Source organism: Eucalyptus grandis, chromosome 9, assembly GCF_016545825.1.
Source record: "Eucalyptus grandis isolate ANBG69807.140 chromosome 9, ASM1654582v1, whole genome shotgun sequence".
Taxonomy (NCBI): Eukaryota; Viridiplantae; Streptophyta; class Magnoliopsida; order Myrtales; family Myrtaceae; genus Eucalyptus; species Eucalyptus grandis.
Window position 1 is genome coordinate 43969541 of NC_052620.1, and position 25238 is coordinate 43994778.

The 25238-nt window shown below is 36.6% G+C and overlaps 1 protein-coding gene across 1 annotated transcript in view; it reads right to left on the reverse strand.

The window, feature by feature from the left end:
• Positions 1-1223: 1223 nt before the first annotated feature.
• Positions 1224-25238, reverse strand: part of LOC120288586 (gibberellin 2-beta-dioxygenase 7-like) — a 37695-nt gene continuing 13680 nt past the window's right edge. Inside the window, exons 4-6 of the mRNA XM_039302657.1 lie at positions 1671-1786; positions 1427-1550; positions 1224-1334 (exon numbers count right to left, since the gene is read on the reverse strand). Of these exons, the coding sequence (XP_039158591.1) occupies positions 1224-1334; positions 1427-1550; positions 1671-1786 (351 nt within the window). The remainder of the gene's footprint in view (positions 1335-1426; positions 1551-1670; positions 1787-25238) is intronic.

A 25238-nucleotide genomic window follows, 5' to 3' on the forward strand; every position in this document is an offset into this window, starting at 1 on the left:
AGACAATGCCTTTCTTCATTTTCCTACAAACCCTAGGTTTGGTTCTAATCATCTTGAGAACAAGGATGATGATGAGAAATTTTATTCAAATTTTCAACCTAGAATGGGTGTTGCTGCTGATGTTCCTAGAGAGAGAACAAGATTGTTTGGATTTAAGGAACACAAAAAGGTTTACTCACGGTTGCTGACGAGAGGGGTGATGAACCCTCGTACTGTTGATTTTGACTTCCTGGACTCGATCAAGGTTAACTTGAGGGAGAAGTTAGCCTTTCTTCAACTTGAGAATTTTTGTTCTGAGACAATTATTGCTTATCCAGAGTTGATTGCATTTTTCTATTCGAATCTGTCTTTTCTTGACCAAAATCGAATCCAATTCACTATATGTGACAAAGCCTATGTGGTGGATGTTGACACATTGGCCGACATTATTGGGGTAGAAAGGAGTGTTTTTCAACCAATAAATGTCTCATTTGGTCAAGTAATGAGATTTCTTGTCAAGGACAGAGTGCTAGAAGGAGGCATCACTTATTTCAGACTGTCAACCTCAAACATTCTATTGCACAAAGTGGTCATTAACTGCATCAGATCGAAGGCTGCATCAAAAATGGATATTTCCAGGTTCGAAGCAAGGCTCATGTTTGCAATTTACAATGGGATGAGATTTTCACTCCCTCATACTATTCTGATGCACATGTATGGGACAGTTGTGAAGGACAAAGGACAATTGTCTTATTCTGCGCTGGTTACCAAGCTATTTAGACATTTTCAGATCGAGTTTCCCGCCTCACTTTGCTCTCGAACTGTTGCTCCTATGGTTATGGGACTGAAAATGATTTCGAAGATGAGGTTGAAAGATCTGAACAAAGTTATTGAGCGCTTGAAGAAGGAGTCCTCAAGCAAAACCAGGGAAGATTCTGTTGGAAGGAAGACGAAAGGCAAGGAAATTGTGAAAGAACCTGTGAAGAAGAGAAGATCTCTCATCCTGCAGGACGAAGAGGATGATGATGATCTCATAATTTCTGCCCTTGCCTTAAAAAATCTTTGAGGTTTTGTTGGTTCTAAGAAACCATTGGAAAGAGGAGAAAGAGACAGAGAAGAAACAAAGCCAAAAGAAGAAGAAGAACCAGAGAAGGAAGAAGCAGCAAGAGAAGAAGAAGCAAGAGATGAAGAAGGAAAAGGTCATGAGGATGAATCTTATGAGGCAACAATTGCTATATCTTTATCTAAAGATTCAAAAGCAACTCGGAGTGGTCCAATATGAGTACGTACAGAGAAAGTACATCACTCTCGTCCTGCAAACGAGAAGACTTAAGAAGAGGAAATTCTTTCTCCACCTATAAGCACATAAACAGGGGTAGTTGTTGAGCAAACAGGGACTTCTTCTCCTCTTTTTGCGAGTGATGGTATCAGTAGATCTCCTACACACCCAGAAGATGTCTATGCTTCTCAATTTCCTGAAGCTGAAATTGCTGAATCTAGTCCAAGTCTTGGAACTAGAGAAGTTGATGTTTCCTCCTCTCTTAGTTCTCCTTGAATTCAATTCGCTGAAGCTAGTGCATAGACAGAACCAAAGGTGACTATCTAAGGATGATGGAGCTTCTTTTGGAAGTTAAGACTTAGCAATATGCTATGGAGATTGAGATACAAAAACTGCATACTGCGTTGCGAACCTCTTCTGACTTTCACACTGAGAAGGTACAGTCCTTAGATACTCAGGTACAGACTTTGAATCAGCAAGTATCTCAGACTGTGGCCAAGCATGATCAGACTCTTCAAATTCTCCAGACTGTACAGACACAAGTTGAGAATGTTCATCTCCAGTGCCAGAAGGTTGAAGAGGCAGTGCAGTCCATAGGGCATTTCTAGCTCGTTCGAATTCCAAGACAACCTTGATTCCATCTATCTCTTCTCTATTTTGCTATTGACAAAATGGGGGAGAATTTGCATATTTGAACTTGATTTGAACTTTTTTTGAACTTTTAACTTTTTACAAATTTTGTAGATTTGATTTAAGTTTGTTTTGAACACTTATTCTGCAGCAATCCTTGTAGTAGCGATGATTATGGATGCAGATGTTTAAATCTTGATGTGTGTCTATTTCTTTCAAGATTAACATGTTTTTTGTGATTGCAGAGTTGATGTTATCTAGATCCTTAACTAACTGTGTTTATAAGATATCATGTACTGCTAAGAGTTGTTTTGCAGGTTATAAATCTTTAAATTTGCAGAGAAGTTTTGTCACCATCAAAAATGGGGAGATTGTTGGAGAAAACTCCTTTGATGTTTTGAAGTTGACAAAACTTATCCAAAGTCTATTCTGAAGAATTCCAGACTTTTGTGTCAAAGTCTAAAGACTCCCAGATTTTGTGTCAAAGTCTGAAGACTCTCAGACTTTGTGTCAAAGTCTAGTCTGAAGACTCCTAGACTTTGTGTCAAAGTCTGCCCACTCCAAACTAGACGAAAGTGAAGGATGAAGACTTTTCCAGATAAGGGATTATCTTTCTTTCTTCAAGAGTTTGGTTCGTATGGATTATATATGGACTTCTGGTTGGAGATATCACCTACAAGATTGAATATCTTTATTGGAATCAATTGTGATATATCAAATCTTTTTGGAAGGCAAGTGATTTTGGAAATAATCTACTTATGGAAACCAAGATCCTGATTGTATGGGCGAACAGGATTGACGGGCTTTCATCACAATCCTCAAACAACTTGAGATCTCCTTGATTGATTCTATCCAACGGGTTGATTTGAAGAATTCCTTTGGAAAGTGCCAACGGTCGAGAAGGCATGAAGGAATATTTAAGGAGGACTCTCTAGTTGTTCGACATAATGCGTGAAAGAGAAATTTCAAAGTCTGAAACTTCCCAGTTTCTTGTTATTCCATATACTATGCTCTAAATTGTACTCAAAAGAGAAAAAATTATAGTGTGACTTCATGAGAGAGCAGTAGAGACTCTTCATTGTGAAGTCGAGATTGCAAGATTGTAAATTCTCTTTTGATTCATAGTGGAATCCAGCCAAAAGGCTATTAGCGTGAAAGAGTGCATGTAGGCTTGATCTAAGCCGAACCACTATAAATTCTATGTTCATATTCTCTTCCTTGAACTTCTTTATTTTGTTCGTAGTTCTATTTAACTGCTAAAGTCTAAACTCGCTCAAAGTCTGTTGTTCTTCAGACTCAGTTTCAAAAGTAAAATATTTTCATTGTTCTTTCCAAAAAAAATTGTTTTCATACCTATTCACCCCCTCTAGGTGTTCATACTAGTACTAACAAGGATATCCATAAAAGAGAATTGGGTGAATTTTCGGGTGCTGCCTTAAATACCAAAGGCAGAGGGTGAAAGGATCAACGAAGTACCACAGTAAATTAAAGTCTAAAGGGAGAAGTAAATCAAGACCTCGTTATGAAACAATTTATTGGAATTGCGAAAAGAATGGCCATTGGAAACAAGATTGTAGAGCTCAAAGAGGAAAATTCAGTATTGAGATTGAAATCAAGAGGAAGAGAAATCTTTGAATGCAACTCTTGAAGGGAAGCATGATAATGTTGCCTTAATTTTTAGTATTGACAGTCCAATTGAGTCTTGGATTCTTGACTCACGTGTGTTGTTTCACTCTACTTCATGCAAAGAACTAACACACTTTTATTTCTAGAAAAATTGGAAAGGTTTATCTTCCCGATGATGAACCTTTGGATATTATGGGAAATGAAAAAACTAACACACTGCTGTGATTTCATGCAAAGAACTAACACACTTTTCATAACATATGATTATGATTATTTTGATTATCAATTCTAGGATGAACAAAATAAAAAAATAATAATAAGAAGAACTGTTGATATTAGATTCAATGAAAACATGATGTATAACGACAAATTTGTGGTAGAATCTAGTGTGAAGAAACAAACAATGGAGAATATAGAGATTGAATTAAAGGAGGTTTCTAAAAGTGTGCTAGTTGATATTTCGAAAACTATTGTTGTAAACTTTGATAAAAAAACTAGAACAAGAATCACGTACCCCTTAATCCACTTTGAGAAGATATAGTATAATATCTAAACTTATACAGAGATATTCTCCATCATTATTTGCTTTTGACTAATGCTAGCAAACAAAAAGAATTTTCGGAAGTAGTGTTGGTTAAAGATTTTGTTAAGTGGGAGTTAGCAATGCAGGATGAGTTGGATTCACTCGAGAAGAAAAGAATTCGGGTGTTAACTTAGTTACAAGATGGGAAGAAGGTATTGCAAAATAAGTTCGTGACCAAGTCAAAGAAGAACCTGATAGTAGCAAGAGGTACAAAGTAAGGTTACAAGTAAAAGGTTTTTAGCAAAAGAAAAGAAATGACTACATAGAGATTTTCTCTCTAGCTGTGAAATTGACTACTGTCAAAGCTAATATTGAATGTTGTTGCTATTGAAAATTTACATTTGCATCAATTAGATGGTAAAACTTTCCCTCCATGGTAACTTGGAGGAGGATATCTACATGGTATAATAGAAGGTTTTTAAGTTCCTAGAAAAGAAAATTATGTCTACAAACTGAAGAAATGTCTATATAACTTTAAACAAGCTGCTAGACAGTGGTACAAGAAATTTGACACCTCTATGTGTGGTAACAGGCTCACTAGAAATGAAATGGATATTGCTGTTACTTCAAGAAATTTATTACCGCTATATTATTTTGTCATTGTATATGGATGATATGCTTATTGTAGGATCCAACATGAGGGAGATTGACATATTGGAGAAGTTATCAGAAGATTTTGAGATGAAGGACTTAAGCATAGCGAATCAGATTCTTAGGATAAGGATCACGCGGGATAAATCCAAAGGAATTTTAAAGCTTTCTCAAGAAAAGTACATCAAAAAAATGTTGGACAGAGTCGGAGTTCAAAATGCAAACCCCAAATAATTTCTTTAGAAAGTTACTTTAAGTTCTCAAAGAAACAATCACCAAAGATGTATGAAGAGTGGGAATATATGGCTAAGGTGTTTATGCATTAACTATTGGGAGTTTAACGTACACAATGGTATGTAATAGACCAAAGATAACTCATGTAATGGGAATTGTGAGCAAATACGTGGCAAATTCAAGAATAAAGCATTGGAAAGCTATAAAGTGGCTATTAAGATACCTAAAAGACACTTCAGGTATGTCATTATATTTTATGAAAAAAGGTGTAACTTTATAAAGCTTTGTTGATTGAGACCTTGCTGGTGACATGGATAATAAGAAGAGCACGTTGGGTTATATTTTTACCTTAGGTGGCACTGTAATTAGTTAGATGTCCAACTTTAGACATGTATGTCTCAACCATTAAGGTAGAGTATGTTGTCACATCTGAAGTTGATATGGAGATGATTTGGTCAAAATTCTTCTTTTAAGGAGATAGGCAAAGAGTGGGATAACAGTGTTCTTTTTAATGCTGGTCAGAATGCTATCTTCCTTACAAAGAATCTTGAATTTCATTCAAGGAAAAATATATTGAGTTAAAGTATCATCAAATTCGTTAGTTGATAGATGATGGGACATTGTCATTGAAGAAGATTTTTGGTGTAGAAAATCTAGCATATATGTTAATAAAGGTTGTCACCATTGAGAAACCGGGGCTATGCATTGCCTCAGTTGGCCTCCATGGTATGTGATGAGGGGGGTTGCCGCACTAGGACTAATTGGGTTACAAAAATAAAGATTATGAAAGATTTATTGCTGTTTTTCTGAAGATCAACTTCTAAGTGTTAGGGAAATCTCTTACAATGTTTTGAAGATGACAAAATAAATCAAAGGCTATCAACGTGTTTAATGGTTGAGTAACAGACTACGTAGATGATAGAACGTGTAGATAATATTATCAAGGTTTATACTCATGAGAACCACAAGATAGACTCAATGCTAAAACTGAACTTATTTAGACTGTGCGCATACCTTAAGGCTAAATATATTCAGAAGCAGAGTCTAAGGATGGATATGTTCATACTTATGTCCAAATTGAAAAGTCTCTTCAAACAGATGACACTTAGACTTTATAGACAAAACAAGACATAATTTGAATAATTGGATAAAAGCTCAAGGTTTTTGATTCATTGGCCAAAATAAATATTTGCTGAGGATATGTTCAATCGTTTTACATAAATTGTAAATGGTTTAGCTTATCAAGGACAACCAACTTTTGCCCCAATGAAGGTCAATAAACTTCTGCGAGGTCTCTCAAAAGATTGGAATCATGTAAAGACTTCAATCCGAGAGACCCGGAGAATCATGCCATTATCCATTAGTGAACTTATTGGCACTCTTCAATCTTACGAAGTGAAACAAATCAACGATGAAGATCCCGAAGGTAAGAAGTTCATCGCTTTATAATCTAATGCTAATTTTGATGATACAGATTTAGAAGATGACATGGATGATGAAGAGTTGGCACACTTGATAAAGAAAGTTCATCGCTTTCAAATATCTCAACAAAATTTTCAAAGGGTTCAAAAATATTAGAGTATATCATTTCCATACAAATACCTTACTATAGCAAGTCAAGACTTAGTTTCAATAAGGAAAACGATTCTCTAATAAACTTTCCTAAAGTCAATGAGAGACTTAGATGAAGACCTCCTAGACTTGTGTACAAGAAGCATTTTCAAAGGATCTTTTCAAAAAATATTGGTCGAAATGCCCTCAAGTGTTCAAATTGTGGAGATTCAGAACACTTTGAGAAAGAATGTCCTAAAGTCTAGAGACTTGTTAAGAAAGATTGGATAAAAATAGCATACTCTACTAACTCTCATGACCCAAGAAAATTTAGGTACCAAAGAAAAGATGAGTTGTTTTTGCAGGAAATGAAGGAAAAGAAGAAAGAGAATTGGGCAAGAAAGTTATATTTTTAAAATTTTCAATTTGGGTTGGGCACATAATTTAGAAATTCTCATTATACTTGGTATTCGATATATCATCTTTGTGCCTCAATTGATTTAGACTTTATAATGACCGCATTCTATGATTTGTTACAATGAAGGAATAATCATGTGATATATTTTTGGCAATTCGTAAGATGGAATTTATTTGAATAAATATGATTGATTGACATCTTGCTTTCAATTTAGAAATAATTTGATTGATTGGATAAATTCTCGAGGTTTTTATTCTCGTTGATTTTATCATGGTTTACCTAAGTGAGAATTTCTTGTGCATAATATTCTTATGAACTGGGATTTTATCTAATACACGTGACTGATTTGATATCTTTCTTAGAGGTAATTCAGATTATTTTGTCTAATTTTATGCTCTCCAATTTTATCATATTTTGCAAAGTGGAAATTTGTTTTATGAGATATTAATTCATTATGCAAGATATTCTCCCTTAAATACTTTGTTATGATGAGTTTAGTAAGAATGTTAGATTATTTATGAAGATTGCATATTTTGCTCTAATGAAAATGAAGGATTCAAATTCATGGATACCGAAAAGAAAATGAGTTCGTTGCATGAAATTCTATAGGGAAGAATGTTTGTGAATCTACGCAAATTTTGGTATTATCAGAAAAGTATCTCATGCAAAGATTGGTAATGATCATTTTTAATCAATGGTATATTTCAAACATATATCTTGAGTAAGAGAATAATTTTTTTTTCATCCCGCCTAGCAAATTTCTACTCAATTTTATGAAGATTTCAGATGATTGCCTATGAATTATATATGATTTATATTGCAAATATCTCTTGTCATAAACATAAGGCATTGCATTTTCTTTTATTACTTGATTTGGCGTGTGATAGAAACATCTACTTTCTTTTTGTGAAATGCATCAATAATATATTTTTGAAATTTATACTCAAGGAAATCCTTTTAATCGTGAAAAATATTATTGCATATTCATGGATACTCTTGTTATATTTTTAGAAGATATCTTATATCTAGCAACTTTGATTCTCAAATTGGAGGAAGGTATTACATGATATTTTTGCAAGGATTATTATCTGTTATACAAGAATTTGCATATGGCAAAAGAATCGTTCATATAGATTTTAGAAAGCTCAATTCAAAAATTGTAGATATTTTGTACTATTTTTTGGAGGCCAAAAATTCTCTTCCTTGCGCAAAGTTCTTGCAAATTATTAAGCAAGTCCCTAATGTGTCGTATGAAAGGTTGAGTAGCTCTGAATTTAAATATTTGATAATCTTATATATGTTATTAAATTTATTTATTTGAAGAGAGGGCATTATTTATTACGTGGATATTATTACAACTTATTTGTGCAAAAATTTCGTTAAGTTTATACAGGTGGAATTCGAGACAAGCTTGATTGAAGAAAACAAATTTCTGCCTCGAATTTCAAAAAGCAAACGATCGTTGCGGATGTTGTTGCTACTAGGGAGAGAATCATGATTACCTCAAAAAGGCAATAAATTGAAGGGGGGGCATTAATCAATTATGGAAATTTTTTTTTTTGAATTGATCATGATCTTGATTATTATGGAAGGAAGGAAAATGTAAATGTGTTAGAACTTGTTAAGTTCTACAAAACCTGGTTAGTGCATCTTTTATTACCTTTTATCATTAATAAATCTCTTATTTACATTATCATTTTATTATGACAAAAAGAGTAAGTGAATTTTATAATGCATCCGTGCATTTTTATTAGATATTTGCTATATTACCTATCTTTGATGTTTGACTTATTTTGTAGAAGCTGACATTCTGGAAATTGTGTTTTATGCAAAATATATTTGTTATTGCTTTATATTCTCTATGTAATACCATTTCCATTGTTATCACTTTTTAATTATGACAAAAAGGGGGAGAAAATATAAATATGCATATGTGTTGATATTACTTATTGAGCTGCAATTATCTTTTTATATATAATTATGCTCAATCTATTTGTTATCTTCTGCTATATTTTTATTCGAATTTCATTCTTTGAATATCTCATATTTAAAGACTATTTATGTGCTTAAGACTGCATTGATTTGTTATTATCTTTAAAAGCATATCTACACATATGTATATTCAGATATTGTTTTGTCATCATCAAAAAGGCGGAGATTGTTAGGGAAATCCCTTATGATGTTTTAAAGATGACAAAATAAATCAAGGGCTATTGACGTGTTTAATGGTTGAGTAACAGACTATGCAAATGATAAAACGTGTAGATAATATTATCAAGGTTTATACTTAGGAGAATTAGAAGATAGACTCTATGCTGAAGCTGAACTTATTCAAACTGTGTCCAAACCTTAAGGATATATATGTTCAGACTTACGTCCAGATTGAAAAATCTCTTCAGATGGAACGCACTCAGACTTTACAAACAGAACAAGACATAAGTCCAGAACATAACAAGGTTTAGAACGAGACACAAGTCCAGAACGTGACAAGGTTCAGAATGAGACACATGACCAAAATGTGATAAGTTTAGAGCAAGACAACTTGATAGAACGTAACACAAGCCCTAAACATATAACGGCTAGTGATCTAGTTTGGATTTTGCATCAAGATGGATTTGATTGATTCAATCTAATTAATTGACAATTGAATCTTAAAGACAAAAACTTTTTAAATGGATAAGCTTTACTTATAGAAACCAAGATTCTGTTTGTATGGGCAATCAGAATCAACTTGGGATTCTACTTCTGTCATTCAACGGCTACTAAATCTTCTTAATACAGATTTGTTCAATGGGTAGATTGGAAGACGATCCTCTAGATACTATCCAATGGCTAGTTTGGAAGTGGAGGAGTATTTAAGGAGACCAAGGATCGAGGAGCAAGTATGAGACGGATCGCAAAATCTAGTATTCTAAAGTCTGAGCGAACTTTGATCATACACTTATCTTTCGTGAACTTAAACGTTTGTGATCATGAAAGAAATACTAAAAGAGTGACTTAGTGAAATAGTGTGATTTACCACTGAGTGTTTGCACTCAAAGTTATAATCTATTGTTGATCATATAGTGGAATCCAGCTAGTAGACTGTTAGTGTGGGAGAATGGACGTAGGCTTGATTTAAGTCGAACCACTAAAAATTTCGTGTGCAACCTTCTCTTCCCTTAACTCTCCTTATTTAAGTTTGTTGTACACTTACATGTTATTTCAGAAGTATATTCCATCGCATAATAGATTCTGAACATCTACTAGAAAGTTGGTGGCTCGTTTATTAGACTGATTCTTATTCAGACTTTGTTCGCAATTTATTTTATTCTGTATTTATTTGTCAAGACTTCTTTTAAACACCTGTTCACCCCCTCTAGGTGTTCATACTAGCATTATCACTAAGTGGGAGACTAATGGAGTTGTGGAGTTTGATAGAAAAATAATAAATGTTCAAGCATAGTAACAGTTTGTTGTGGGTAGGCACTTCTTAGTAGGTCACCCATCGTGTCATGTTGAAACAGATAATAGGATTTTTACTATTGCTAATGATATACATATAATTTCGATCATAATTATGTATGCTCTAGACTCGTTAATGATATAGGGATAGCATCTTTTATAGCCGTAACACTTAAGCTTGTAAACCTAGAGCTTGTAACATCAATATCGATAGTGAAGAGATTGTCTAGGGTGATACCATGATTTTTCCCTTCCTAATTTTGGGAAGAGTTTTCCAAGTAAAAATTCTCGCTTGTTTTTCTTCTCTATTTTTCTCTTCAAAGATTCACATTCCTAAAAACTTGTATTAGAGCTCAGATTGCCAACAAGTCTGAACCCAATAATCAGATGAAAGAGTTATGGGTTGTTCCTACTTTGACAAAGGAGGAGATTGTTGAGACTATTCAACATCGGTTGTGAAAGAAGCTAGTGGTAATTTAGCCTCACCCTTTGAACTAGCTTTTGAGGGAGAGAGGCTCAAGACCACTTAACACTCCTCGTCCATCCACCAGAGCACGTGGGTCTTCAAGCAGCTTCACAGAAGTAGCAATTGTGACAAATGCCGAAGGTCGCTTTCCATTAGGTTCTTCCTGATCGTCCATGGGCCCTTGTAGAGCACCAACTCCATGGAGATGCCAGCATGGTATTTCTCTTCTTCCTCATGCCCCCGGTAGGGCTACTCATTCTTGTTAGGGATGACACTACATGCCAATCTCTTCCTCTCTACATAAATAACGCCGGCAACGTTAGAGGTCGATGACTCGAGTTTTCCGCTTATTGCTCCGAAGCGGGGAGGGATCAATATCCTGACACAGGTTGCCGTTGTTCACGATTGTGCAAGAGAAGCTTTCTTGAATATCATATCGCCTGGATCGTAATCTCTCTCCGGGTTCACAACGGCCACTCTAAGTCTTAGGTTTTAATTTCTCAAAACTTGCTATCTTCAGAAAAAAAATTGGTTGCACACACAGCCAAACTATATAAAGAATAACGGGGATGTCAATGAATTTGGTGTTAGATGTGCCCGTTATAATTTATGATTTTTTCTGGGAATTATACACAAATTTAAAAACAAATGTATGGTTTTTCCACGTTATGAAATGATCTGCAAACTGACTAATCTAAGATGTAGAAGTGATCTCTTCAAATTTATTAATTTGTTATTGTTAAGAGTAGACATGGAATATGTGTCAAAACAGCCGAAGGATTTATTCAGTAAGAACAAATATTTTATTAAAGGTTAATATCAAGAAGAACCCCAAACTTTTACACTTGTGATAAAATTACTAAAAATTAATTGTTTGATGATAAAACCCAAATTGGTACATTTATGACAAATTTACTCTATATTTATTTCTGTTGAATTTTACTATCAAATTTCTGAGATTTATGATACATGGCAATTGATCGGTGCATTAGTTTAGGATTTTACCTACCATTTATCACAGATACACCAATTTTCCTTTTTTGTGGTATTAATTCAATTTAACATAAACTAATGAAGGATAAATTTGTCATCTAGAGTATTATTCCCAAAAACAAACGGTGATTATTGTAAACGAGAGATTCTCCACCATCAATATATGAAAAGGAAAGTTACGAATTTTGCTAAGATTCTACAATGGCCAACAAACCCCAAATGTTATCAAAGAGGAGAACTTTGAAAAATATGAGAACCGACCTTAACCAACTTGATTCCTGATTTCCAAAAAAAAAAAAAAAAAGACAAAAAGAAGAAGGAGGACGAGGACGAGGAGGTAGGCCAGTTCTCATATTTATTTTGGAATTGATTGTTTCTGTTCCAACTTGATTTTGGGGTTGATCGATTCGGTTCCCATTCCAAAAATCAAAAAGTGGTTCCTACGAGTAGGTTCTAAATTCCAGATTAATAACCTACTCACCTTAAAACCTATCACTCCTATTAGAAAATTAAGAAAAATCATCCAAAAAGTACTAAATCTGTTGTACAACAACTAATTTAGTCTTAAACCTTTTAATTGTGTCAATTTATTCCTAAAAATTTTGACGATTTACTAATTTAGCACTTCCAATCAGTTTTGGCTGGATACCATTGATGTGGATGTTGAATTCCTACGTGACATGATCAACATTAACGTGGACAATTTTTATTTAACTTTTTTAAAATTTTTATGAATTTGTTTTATTGTGGTTTCTTTCTTTTCTTTCTTTTTCTTTTCATTGGCAGAGACTCAACAACCCTCACTTGCCCATGGGGAGAGTCGTGATGTCACCGTTATGGTCAACGAGAGTGTTGGGACTCTCTCCTAGGTCTAGCGGGGGTCACTGGTGTGACATCCCAGTCCGTCACTTCCTAGATCTAGGACCTTTGTTACTTGGGTTATCATGTAAGCATAAGTCTTTTATATAGGTTAGCATTTATAACATAAATGGATACACACAAGTGAAAGCTTCAGAGCAATTCTTTGATTTTATTCTTGTAACGACCCGAGCCCACTGTGTAATATTGTCCGCTTTGGATACTGAGTTCTCACGGCTTTAAAACGCGTTGTCTGGGGTAGAGGCGTGAACCCGGCCACCCTCATCCCAGCCCAATATTGTTCACTTTGGAGGCCCGGCCATCGCCGTCCTCTCTCACGGGTTTGTTTTCAGCGCAGCGGAAGCGTACATGAAACATGTTACACAGATTAGAGAACCCAAGCCTTATAAACTAGCCCAGGACTCCCTCCTAAGCGATGTGGGACAAGAGAATGACCCCTTCCCTACGCATGTCCAGGGATCGAGGCGCAGACACACCGCCATCCCTCCTCCCCGTGCACCACCGCTTGGGCTGTCACACTCTCCACCCCTTAGGAGCACAGCGTCCTCGCTGTGGTCCCACACGCGGTCGGGAGTCGAATTTGCATCGAGTCGCTAGGCAGTCTGCTCGAGTCACTTCCAGGTGACTAGCCTTCTAATTTAAAGAGGCATCCCTAACACAAAGCAAGGGCATCCCCACTCCCCGAGGGCATCATCAGATCGCTACCGGTGGACATCTGTTATTTAGGCTTCATTCCACATATTGCCACACTAGAATCTTGTTTTATGGCACCACACACCACAGCCAACACCCACATACTCTTCCACACAGTATTTCCACGAGCCAATTGCACAATTTTGACACATCACACACAGCCAAATGCACCCATGCATCCATAAAAATACCGTGCATGCCCAATCCACACAAATTCACACAAGCGTGACTTACTACTCACGTGTAACTCGCACCGCAGCATGCCGAGTCATTCTCAATCATGAGACATACATTTCCCAACAAGAAAGTCGCATACATATTAATAAGAATACCAGCATACATATTAATAAAAACACCAAATACCACCCACCGGGAAAAATCAAGCTCACTCGTGCAGTTTTGGAAGTAAATCTAGAAACTTCAATAAACGAATTGAAAAAAATTTCAAACTTTAATATGTTGTAATCAAGACCCAAACTGTTAATTTATGACTTGAGTTTGAGATTCGTTGGACTCGTTGAAGATTTACAAAATAGGAAGTAATAGGATAAAAGGAAAAAAAAAAAAAAAAAGAGAACAACAGAAGCCTGCATAAGCACTGAAGGAAGTGATCTTCGTGGGGCCCACTTTTGGGCACACATGAAAAACAAAAGCTTCGAAGGAAGCAACGTCCAAGACGTCACTGGAGAAAGGAATCAATTGGTGTGGGGCCCAGAGTCAAACTTTGACTCTGGGCACATTTATATAAGAAAGAATACAAGTTTCCTCCCTTGGCGTGTGCGTGTATCGATCCCCTACGTAAGAAGGAGCCGCTGAATCCTACGTAGAAAACCCTACGAAGTCTCACACGTATAAAAACAGAAGTATTTTACGCAGGGTTTCTCTTCTTTTCGATGTGTTGCTGCTGCACCCGTACGAGAGAAAAGGAGGAGCCGCATGTCTTTAAGCTGAAGCGTGATCAAGAAAAGGAGTTCTTTTTCAGCATTTGTTTTGAGCTTGTGTGATAATTTTATGCCGTGAGTTTATCTCCAAGTGAATTGTTTATTTATAAACACTTTGGGTTTGGGGTTAAATTGGGGTTTGGGAAACACCGAGAGAGTGTTTGAGTGACTTGAGTGTGTAATCTCCTTATATCACTTGATCTGTAGTGAAATTCACTGCTGCTCTCCCCGTGGACGTAGGTCTTTACGACTGAACCACGTAAATCTGGTATCCGATTTATTTTCTTTTCTGTCTATATTTTTGTTCGATCGCTTGCCCTATCGCAATAAGTGGTATCAAAGCCAGGCTTGGCTAAGTTGAAGCGAATCGATGGCGACAGAAGAAGTAAAAGTGAGAATCGACAGATTTGATGGGAAGGATTTTAGTTTCTGGAAGATGCAGATTGAAGATTATCTTTACCAGATGAATTTGCACTTACCTTTATCTGGGGAGAAACCAGAGACGATGAAGCAAGCTGATTGAGATTTGCTGGATAGACGAGCTATGGGTGTTATTCAGCTAACGTTGGCTCGTAACGTCGCGTTTAACATCCTGAAGGAGAAGACCACTGCTGATTTGATGCAAGCCCTGTCAGATATGTACGAGAAGCCCTCTGCGATCAACAATGTCTGTTTGATGCGACGTCTGTTTAATTTTAAGATGAGCGAAGGTGCGTCAGTTGCAGATCATATTAATGAATTTAATGTGATTGTTAGTCAATTGAGTTCAGTTGAGATTGACTTTGAAGATGAGGTACGTGCTTTGATTCTATTATCCTCATTGCTTGATAGTTGGAATACTACTGTTACTGTTGTTAGTAATTCCTCTGGATCAACAAGTTTTACGTTTGATGGGGTTCGAGATTTGATTCTGAGCGAGGATATTCATAGAAGAGAATCTGACGAATCTGTATCTACTGCTTTAGTAGGTGAAAATAGAGGAAGATCTATAACACATGTGGGTAATAGTAGTACTAATATAAACAGGTGTAGTCAGTCTAGGACTGGTAATGTTGTCTGTTGGAGCTGTGGCAAGAGGGGGCATCTTAGAAAGGATTGCCTTAAGTTGAAGAATGAGAAGGGTAAGGGAATTATAGTTGATTCTGCAAATAATGTTGCAGCTGTAGCAGATAATGCCGATTATGTCTTGTCTGTCACTAATGATTCATTACTTGATGGATGGGTTATGGATTCTGGTTGTTCTTTTCATGTCACACCAAATAGAAACCGGTTTATCACTTATCAGTGCACGAGTAGTGGTAAAGTCCAGTTATGGAACAATGTTGAGTGCGATGTTGTGGGTGTTGGTGATGTTAAAATCAGAATGCATGATGGTATCATGAGAACATTGACTGGAGTGAGGCATGTTCCAGAATTGAAAAAGAATTTAATTTCCTTGAGTGCCCTAATTCAGCTGGTTGCAGGTATTCTTCAAAAGGTAGAGTTCTGAAGGTTGTTCGAGGTGCCTTTGTGATAATGAAAGGAATGAAGCACGGAGGCCTGTATAAACTTCAAGGTGAGACAATGATAGATTTCGCGCCAGAGACGTCGGATGCCTCTGTCCGAGAGTCTTTTGACTGCTCGAGGAAGACCTGGGTGTTTATGCCAATGCACAAGTTTAATGCCGGTGTTAGGATCACGCAGTCAAGAGCTTTGATCGAGAGGGAGACTGGTAAGTCGATCAAGCATGTGCGGACTGACAATAGCATGGAGTTCTGCTCGGAGCTGACAAATAAGTTCTGCATGAAAGAGAGCATAGTGAAACACTGCACTAGTGCCAATAAATCACAACAATTTGCAGAATTGACGAGCAGAACATTACTAGAGATGGCCCGAAAAATTATCTCTAGTGCTGGTATGGCTAGGAGATTCCCGGTTGATGTGCTAAGTACGGTAAGCTACCTGGTGAATAGATCCCCATCAACTGCTATTGAATAGCAGACTCCTGAAGAAATGTGGTCAAGTAACCTTGCTGATTATTCTATTCTTAAAATGTTTGGTTGCCCATGTTATTTTCGAGTAAGTGATGGTAAGCTCAATTGGAGGGCAATGTGCATATTCCATGGCTATGCACAAGGTGAGCAAGGCGATCGGTTGTGGTGCCCAGATATAAATTCACCTGTTGACAGTAGAGAAGTTACCCTTGACAAGTCTTCAATACTTCAGGCTAGGAGTGTTTGTGGCAGTGTTAATACGGATCTGGACGGTGTTCAACTTGAGGTGGAGTTGCGACCAGAAACTCTTGAGGTAGCGAGTACGAGCACTATCAAAATAATCGACACAGATGGTGTCCATAGCGAGGTGGAGCCTATAGAGCCAATGGTTGTCAGAATCGCTGAAATTAACAAAGTACGTATTCGATCTCCTGATAGATATGTATGCAATAATGGTTTTGCTTTATCTTCGGTTGACCAGGTTGCGTCAGAAAAACCTTACGGAGCAGTTAAAAGTGCATGTGAAGTTGGTATTCTGATGAGGTCCTCGGTTATGGCGAAGTTCAAGCGAGGCTTGGACTTGGATAATAGCTGTGGCGGTTGAGCTCATCGGGGGCTATGGGAAAGTAGCAGCAAAATTTGAATTTTTGTGAAGCAATTGCAACTTGACTCAAACGTCAAGCCAAGGTGGAGATTGTTAATTTATGACTCAAGTTTGAGATTCGTTGGACTCGTTGAAGATTTACAAAATAGGAAGTAATAGGATAAAAGAAAAAAAAAAAAAAGGAGAACAACATAAGCTTGCATAAGCACCAAAGGAAGTGATCTTCATGAGGCCCACTTTTGGGCACACATGAAAAACAAAAGCTTCGAATGAAGCAACGTCCAAGACGTCACTGGAGAAAGGAATCAATTGGCGTGGGGCCCAGAGTCAAACTTTGACTCTGGGCACATTTATATAAGAAAGAATACAAGTTTCCTCCCTTGGCGTGTGCGTGTATCGATCCCCTACGTAAGTAGGAGCCGCCGAATCCTACGTAGAAAACCCTACGAAGTCTTACACGTATAAAAACATAAGTGTTTTACGCAGGGTTTCTCTTCTTTTCGGTGTGTTGCTGCTGCACCTGTACGAGAGAAAAGGAGGAGCCGCCTGTCTTCAAGCTGAAGCGCGATCAAGAAAAGGAGTTCTTTTTCGGCGTTTGTTTTGAGCTTGTGTGATGATTTTATGCCGTGAGTTTATCTTCAAGTGAGTTGTTTATTTATAAACACTTTGGGTTTGGGGTTAAATTGGGGTTTGGGAAACACCGAGAGAGTGTTTGAGTAACTTGAGTGTGTAATCTCCTTATATCGCTTGATCTATAGTGAAATTCACTTCTGCTCTCCCCGTGGACGTAGGTCTTTACGACTGAACCATGTAAATCCGGTGTCCGATTTATTTTCTTTTCTGTCTATATTTTTGTTCGATCGCTTGCCCTACCGTAACACAAACCAACATTTTTTATGAGAAAACTGAGTCTAGTTCCTTATATTTTAAGAGCATTAACTCGCACAAAGTAAGTCACAAAAATTGTTCCAACGGCCAGAATGCACGTCCAAAAGACCAGATCACTTCGACATCTGAACTCCATCATTTACACTAAAATTAACATATGTTTACTTTAAGATGTGCTGAACGATTTTCATGAATAAAAGATTTTGAAAATCAAACCATAAAAATTTATAAAAATTTGATAAGCCTCAAAGGTCACCGTTTTTAGCTTCGGATAGAATACCATCACGAAAAAAACGAGGTCTATAAGTTGACTATCCTTGTCTAGAAAATTCTAACTAAAATATATGTTGTAGATTAAGATGTTTGGACGATTTTTCATGAAGAAAGTTTCTGCAAATTCGCACTACACTTCAAGTCACGAAAACGACAAGCTTTAAAGGTTTGGCAGACACAGAATCTGGAAAATGGTTCTCATCTCACATTTTTCTCGCCTCATACAAGTCTATCACCCAAAAACGTTCAAGAAAACTCACATGCACTTCTCACCAGTCACCACAGCTTATATGCATGTCAAGTTCTTGCTCAAAAATATCTCCTACGGTTGAGAAATGCCACTAACTCAAACCATATGCACCATGACATGATTTAAAACCTAGCTTCTCCCTTACATGATTTCAGTGATGGGAGAACAGTAACAATTCGAACAATATCGAATCAACACAACGGAATAAAACAATCTCTCCTCTTGTGTAAACCTAATAAGAATCGATATAGTAGAGTAAAATAAATATCAAGCACGCGAATACAAGACGATTTTTTTACATGAAAAACCTCCTCGATGTGAGGAGATCCACGGGACCGGAGTACACCCGAAATTATTCACTATCAACAAAATTGGGTGAACAATGTTCTTCTCTAGTCAATACTAGAGGGACATAGCAGCAAAGACCTCAAGAACATAATTTTTGGCAATACACATGAATTTCACAAGAGATCAAGGATAAATCTGACCAAAAACGCAGGTTTTGATCAATCCACGAAAAACCTGATGTATGGAGCTTCAAACGAAAATCAAACCGTCCAGATTCGAGAAAATTGCGCGACGAACATGCTGACAAAATTTCAGCTCAATCAGACCATGGGCAACCTCCGGTGCTAGCTTGATGTAAATCAGATATTGCCCCAACCCCTAGATTTTCTGCTTTCTCTTTTTCTTTTTTTTTTACTATTTCCTTTTGCGGCGACCACTTTATAAAGATAATAAGAAACCCTATTTCTGACTTACCATATGAGCTCAAGTCCTTTTTAGGCTTGCAACTCATTGGGCTTCCTCCACATAGGAGTGAACCCAGCTAACAAATCTCCCTCTCACGACAATGCGGAGGGATTCACCATCCCTGCTATCAATTGGCAATGTTCAAGCTGCTCTCTTAGTAAAGTCTTTGTCATCATATCAGAGCCATTATGATCCGTATGAATTTTCTCAAGTTCCAATAACTTTTCATATAGAATATCCCTTATTTAATGATATCTAACATCAATATGTTTTGATCTAGAATGAAAAGATGAATTCTTACCAAGATGAATTGCGCTTTGATTATCACAAAATATCACATACCTCTTTTGCTTGAACCCAAGTTCTTCTAAGAACTTCTTCATCCATAGCATCTTTTTACTATCGTCAGTTGCTACAATAAATTCAGCTTCGATTGTAGAAAGTGCAACACACTTCTGCAATCTTGACTTCCATGACACAAATTTATGAGTATCAATATCTCCTGCCAAGTCGGAATCTATGTATCCAACTAACTCAAGTTTCCCAGTCTCGAAACTGAGTTTCAAATTTGAAGTTCCCTGAAGATACCTCATAATCCACTTCACTGCATTCCAGTGCTCTGTGCCTGGATTTGACAAATAGCGATTATCAACGCCAACTACGTGCGCCAAGTTTGGGCGTGTACATACCATCGCATACATTAAGCTTCCTACAGCTAAGACATATGGAATGTTTTCCATATCTTTCTTCTCTTTATCAATCGTAGGACTTTGCTTCATATTTAACTTAAAGTAAGCAGCAAAAGGAGTACTAATCACTTTAGCCTTGTCCATGTAAAATTTCTAAAGTATCTTCTCAATATATTTCTCTTGCGAAAAAAACAACTTCTTAGCATCTCTCGCCGGGTAATTCTAATGCCAAGAATCTGCCGCGAGCCCAAGTCTTTCATGGCAAAAGACTTGCTCAAATGTTTCTTTAATAACTCAATTCTTGAAGCATTCCTGCCAACAATCAGCATATCATCAATATAAAGCAAGAGAATAATAAAGTCATCATCAGAAAATTTTTGGACAAACACACAATTATCCGAGGAAGTCTTCTTATAGCCTTGTTCTGTTATAACTGACGTAAACTTTTTGTACCACTGCCTCAGTGCTTGTTTTAGGCCATAAAGACTTTTCTTCAATTTGCACACATAATCCTCTTTCCCTTTCACTTTAAATCCCTCAGGTTGTTCCATGTATATCTCTTCCTCCAAGTCACCATGTAGGAATGCTGTTTTAACATCCATTTGCTCAATTTCCAAGTCTAGGGTAGCTGCCAAGCCTAGTACCACACGGATAAAAGACATTTTCACTATCGGAGAAAATATATCATCAAAATCAATACCCTTTCTCTGACCGAATCCTTTAACAATCAATCTAGCTTTGTACCGTGGTTGTGAAGTATGTTCATCTAGCTTCAACCTATATACCCACTTGTTCTTCAAAGCTCTTTTACCTTTAGGTAACTTTACCAACTCAAAAGTATGATTATCATAAAGTGACTGCATCTCATCTCGCATAGCATCAAACCAATTGCTTTTGTACTCATCTTCTATTGCTTCTACATAGCACTCTGGTTCACTTGCATCAGTCAATAATACATACTCATCTTCATAATACCTGGTGGAAGGTCATCGGTCTCTAACAGATCTCCGAACTGGAACATCCAGTGGAACATCTAATTGAGCCTCTAGTTCAGGAATAGTATTATCTATTTCAACATGTTCAGGAACATGTGCGTTATTTGGAACATTGACTTCCTGCTGCTCTTCATTAACCTATGTAGGAATACTTGTAAGAGAAACTGGATCCAAATCAACCAAATTATCACTAACCTGTGGTGCTGAAATCATCTCTGCTTTCTCAATATCCTCTATTGTTTGATCTTCCATAAACACAACGTCTCTGCTTCTTACAATTTTCTTTTCAACCGAATCATAAAATTTGTAGCCAAGCATATCCTGTCCATAACCAATAAATATGCACTGTCGTGTTTTCACATCAAGTTTAGACCTCTCATCTTTTGGAATATGCACAAATGCTTTGCACCCAAAGACATGCAAATAATCATAAGAAATATCTTTGTCTGTCTAAACTCTATTAGGAACATCAAACTCTAAAGGAACACATGGAGTAAGATTTAATACGTGCACAACTGTACTTAAAGCCTCACCCCAAAAGGATCTAGGTAGCTTTGACTGTGAAAGTAAGCATCTTACCCTATCAACCAATGTTCTGTTCATTCTCTCAACTAAGCCATTTAACTGAGGCGTCTTGGGAGGTGTCTTTTGATGTCGAATACCTCGTTGTCTGCAATATTCATCAAAAGGTCCAATATACTCTCCCCCTTATCAGTTTTGATGCATTTCAATTTCTTTCCAGTCTATCTCTCAACTGAAGCCTGAAATTGCTTAAAAGCATCTAATACTTGATATTTAGTTTTCAAAGTATGAATCCAAATTTTTCTTGAAAAATCATCTATGAAGGTCACAAAATAAAGAGAGCCACCAAGTGATTTTGTTTTCATAGGACCGCAAATATTAGAATGCACTAAATCCAGTATACTTGACTTTCTTGAAGGAGAGGAGCTTTTAAATGCAACTCTATTCTGTTTTTCTGCTAAACAGTGAGCACACTTCTTTAGCGCCGAACTTTTCAATCCTGAAAGGAACTTCTTCTTGGCCAATATTGACAAACCCTTCCCACTGATGTGACTGAGCCTCTTATGCCATAACTCAGCTACATCTTCGCTGTCTACTGCATTAATTTTGTCTGTCGACAACTTTGCCTGCATAATGTACAACGAAGAATATTTTTCACCTCTAGCCACAACAAGAGAACCTTTGGTGAGCTTCCATTGACCATTACTGAAGGTGCTACAATACCCCTCATCATCCAACTTGCCTGTAGAAATCAAATTCAAGCGAATATCAGGTATATGTTTAATATTATTCAATACTAACCTTATGTCATTGCTGGTTTCTAGGCACACATCATCGATGCCTACAACTTGAGCTAGCCCATTGTTTCCCATCTTCATAGATCTGAAGTCACCTGACCTGTATGATGTAAAGAAATCTCTATGAGACGTAGCATGAACGAATGCACCACTATCAATTACCCAATTGGTCTCATAAGATACAAAATCCACCATATCACCATCAAATATAATGAGAAAGTCTTCTTTAAGTGCAGCAACATGATTATCATCACTATCATTATCACTTTTCTTCTCTTTACCTTTCTCCTTTTGTTTCTCCCTTTTTAACTGGCGACAAAACCTCTAAATATATCCTTTCTGATGACAATAATGGCACTCAACATTAGCAAATTTATTATACTTACCTCTACTTTTATCTCGACTTTTATCTCTATTTCTCGAACCTCGAGACTCACTTCTTCCCCTTTTCTCAACAACCAAGGCATCAAAATGTGAAGAGGACAATCCTTATGTCTTCCTTCTCATCTCTTCATTCAAAATACTACTCTTGGCCAAATCCATAGTAATCGTACCATCTGGGGTAGAATTAGACAAAGATGTTCGGAACATCTCCCAGGAGTCCGGTAAAGTACCAAGCAACCATAGTGCTTGTATCTCATCATCAAACTTGATTCCTATCACAGCCAACTGATTTATAATTCCTTGAAAAGAATTTAAATGATCAATCAAACGAGTACCATCTTGATATCTCAGAGCCATCATTTGTTCTATCAAAAATAACTTATTATTCCAAATCTTTCGAGCATATAACTATTCGAGCTTATCCCATAAACTGCGTGCATGTGTTTCCTCAATAATATGATTCAAAACATTATCATCCACCCACTGCCTAATATAACCACACACTTGACGATGAAATATAGACCATTCAGCATCAGTTTTATTCTCTGGTTTCTCCTCGGCAAATACGGACAAATAAAAATCTTTCACATATAAAATGTCTTCCATCTTCCCTTTCTAAATATGATCATTCGAACCATTCAGTGTAACCATTCTACTCGTATTCGTTTCCATTATTTAACACAAGGCAGAAAAATCAAACAATAACCAGATGCTCGATACCACTCGATGGGAGAACAAGAATAATTCGAACAATATCGAATCAACGCAGCGGAATAAAATAATATCCCCTCTGTGTAAACCTAATAGGAATCGATATAGTAGAGTAAAATAAATACCAAGCACGCGAATACAAGACGATTTTTTTACGTGGAAAACCTCCTCGATGTGAGGAGATCAAAAATCACGGGACCGGAGTCCACTCGAAATTCTTCACTATCAACAAAATTGGGTGAACAATGTTCTTCTCTAACAAATAGTAGAGGTACATAGTAGCCAAGACCTCAAGAACATAATTCTTGGCAATACACATGAATTTCACAAGAGATCAAGGATAAATCTGACCAAAAATGCAGGTTTTGATCAATCCACGAAAAACTTTCAGCTCAATCGGACCACGAATCGATCTCCGATACCAGCTTGATGTAAATCAGATATTGCCACAACCCCCAGATTTTCTGCTTTCTCTTTTTCTCTTTTTTTACTATTTCCTTTTGCGGCTACCACTTTATAAAGATAGTGAGAAATCCTATTTCTCCATATGACTTACCATATGGGCTCAAGCCCTTTTTGGGCTTACAACTCATTGGGCTTCCTCCACATAGGAGTGAACCCAGTTAATAGATTTCAGTGCCTAAAAACTTGTTCTTCGTGGTGGCTTGGAGGCTAAAAGTGTAAGAGGCAAAATGTGCAATCCCAAGATCTCCATAATCAGAATAAGAGCACAGATGATTGAGTAGAAAGATTAATACACCTGTTTTGGAATCCATCGTTCTTGATGCGGAAGCGGAAAAGCGATGATTCATGCACAAGTCCTTCTCCTCTATTGCCCTCTATATCATTGGCTCAATGAGACAACCCCTCACCCTTTAGCGCTAGATTAATGCTCCTTATGTGAGGATACTTATGAAAAATTAGGGTTATAGGAGAAACTTGAGCACTATTTATAGAGTTTCCAACCAGACTCTCTTATTACGGGTCAAGCTCAACTCGGCCCACACTAGCCAGCCCAATATTAGACTAATTAAGAAACCTTCTATCTCACTTTAAACCAACCCTGTAAAATGGTAAATTACAATATCAATTAATGTGGTCCACATTAGGAAAACTTTTACATTCTCCCACTTGGACTATATTAATTAAAATTATACTGTATGTACACACCTTGGTCTAGAGATAATTTTTAATAGTCAATCACATCCCATAAAACCTCAAATACCAAATCATGGCAGTAACTGCATGTATACACACAGAGCCTTTCATAGTCACGAGTGCTTTCTACTTTATTGATATAGATTCAATATGGTAGTGTGGCAAATGGATAATATTTCTCATAGAGAAATCTCATTTGTCAGTCACCATTCTCTTACCTTAAATGTCACAAAAAAAAAACACTTGTGCCACTAGAGAATGTCTTTATAGTTCCAATGAACCCACATATGCATTGTCTTTATGGTTAACATTTCCTTATGTATAACAAGACATATGCACAAGGCTAATAACCAAATGCCCCTAGCCTTCACTCAAGGTTTATACAATACCTTGAAACTTTTATCAATATGTATTCAACATAATGACAACACATTCAAAAATATTTTATTGAATGCAAAAATTGATACATATCAAACCGTTACTAAGTATAATGAACACAGAAGTAAACTTTATTAAAGTAAAGCCAAAATAGCTCCCACTAAACAACAGCATCTCATGATACTCTTAAGCTCATATCATTGACATGTCATTCAAGAGCAGGAGAGCAAAGTCCTTTAGTTATTGGATTTACAACCATATCATCTATGGAAATATGTTATATTATAACGTCACCTTTTTGCACCGTTTCTTTATAGTAAAAAATTTAACCGATATATATTTAGATCCCTTGAGACCTCTGTTGTTAATAAATAATTCTATAAATCTATTGTCTCAATACAACTATATGGGTTTATCTATAAAGTCAAAAACAGTCAACTCCTTAATGAGGTTCCGGAGCCTAATAGCCCAAGTAACAGCTTAAAAGAATGTTACAAACTCTACTTACACAGTAGAATATGACATAGAACTTTATTTACTGTACTTCCTAATAACA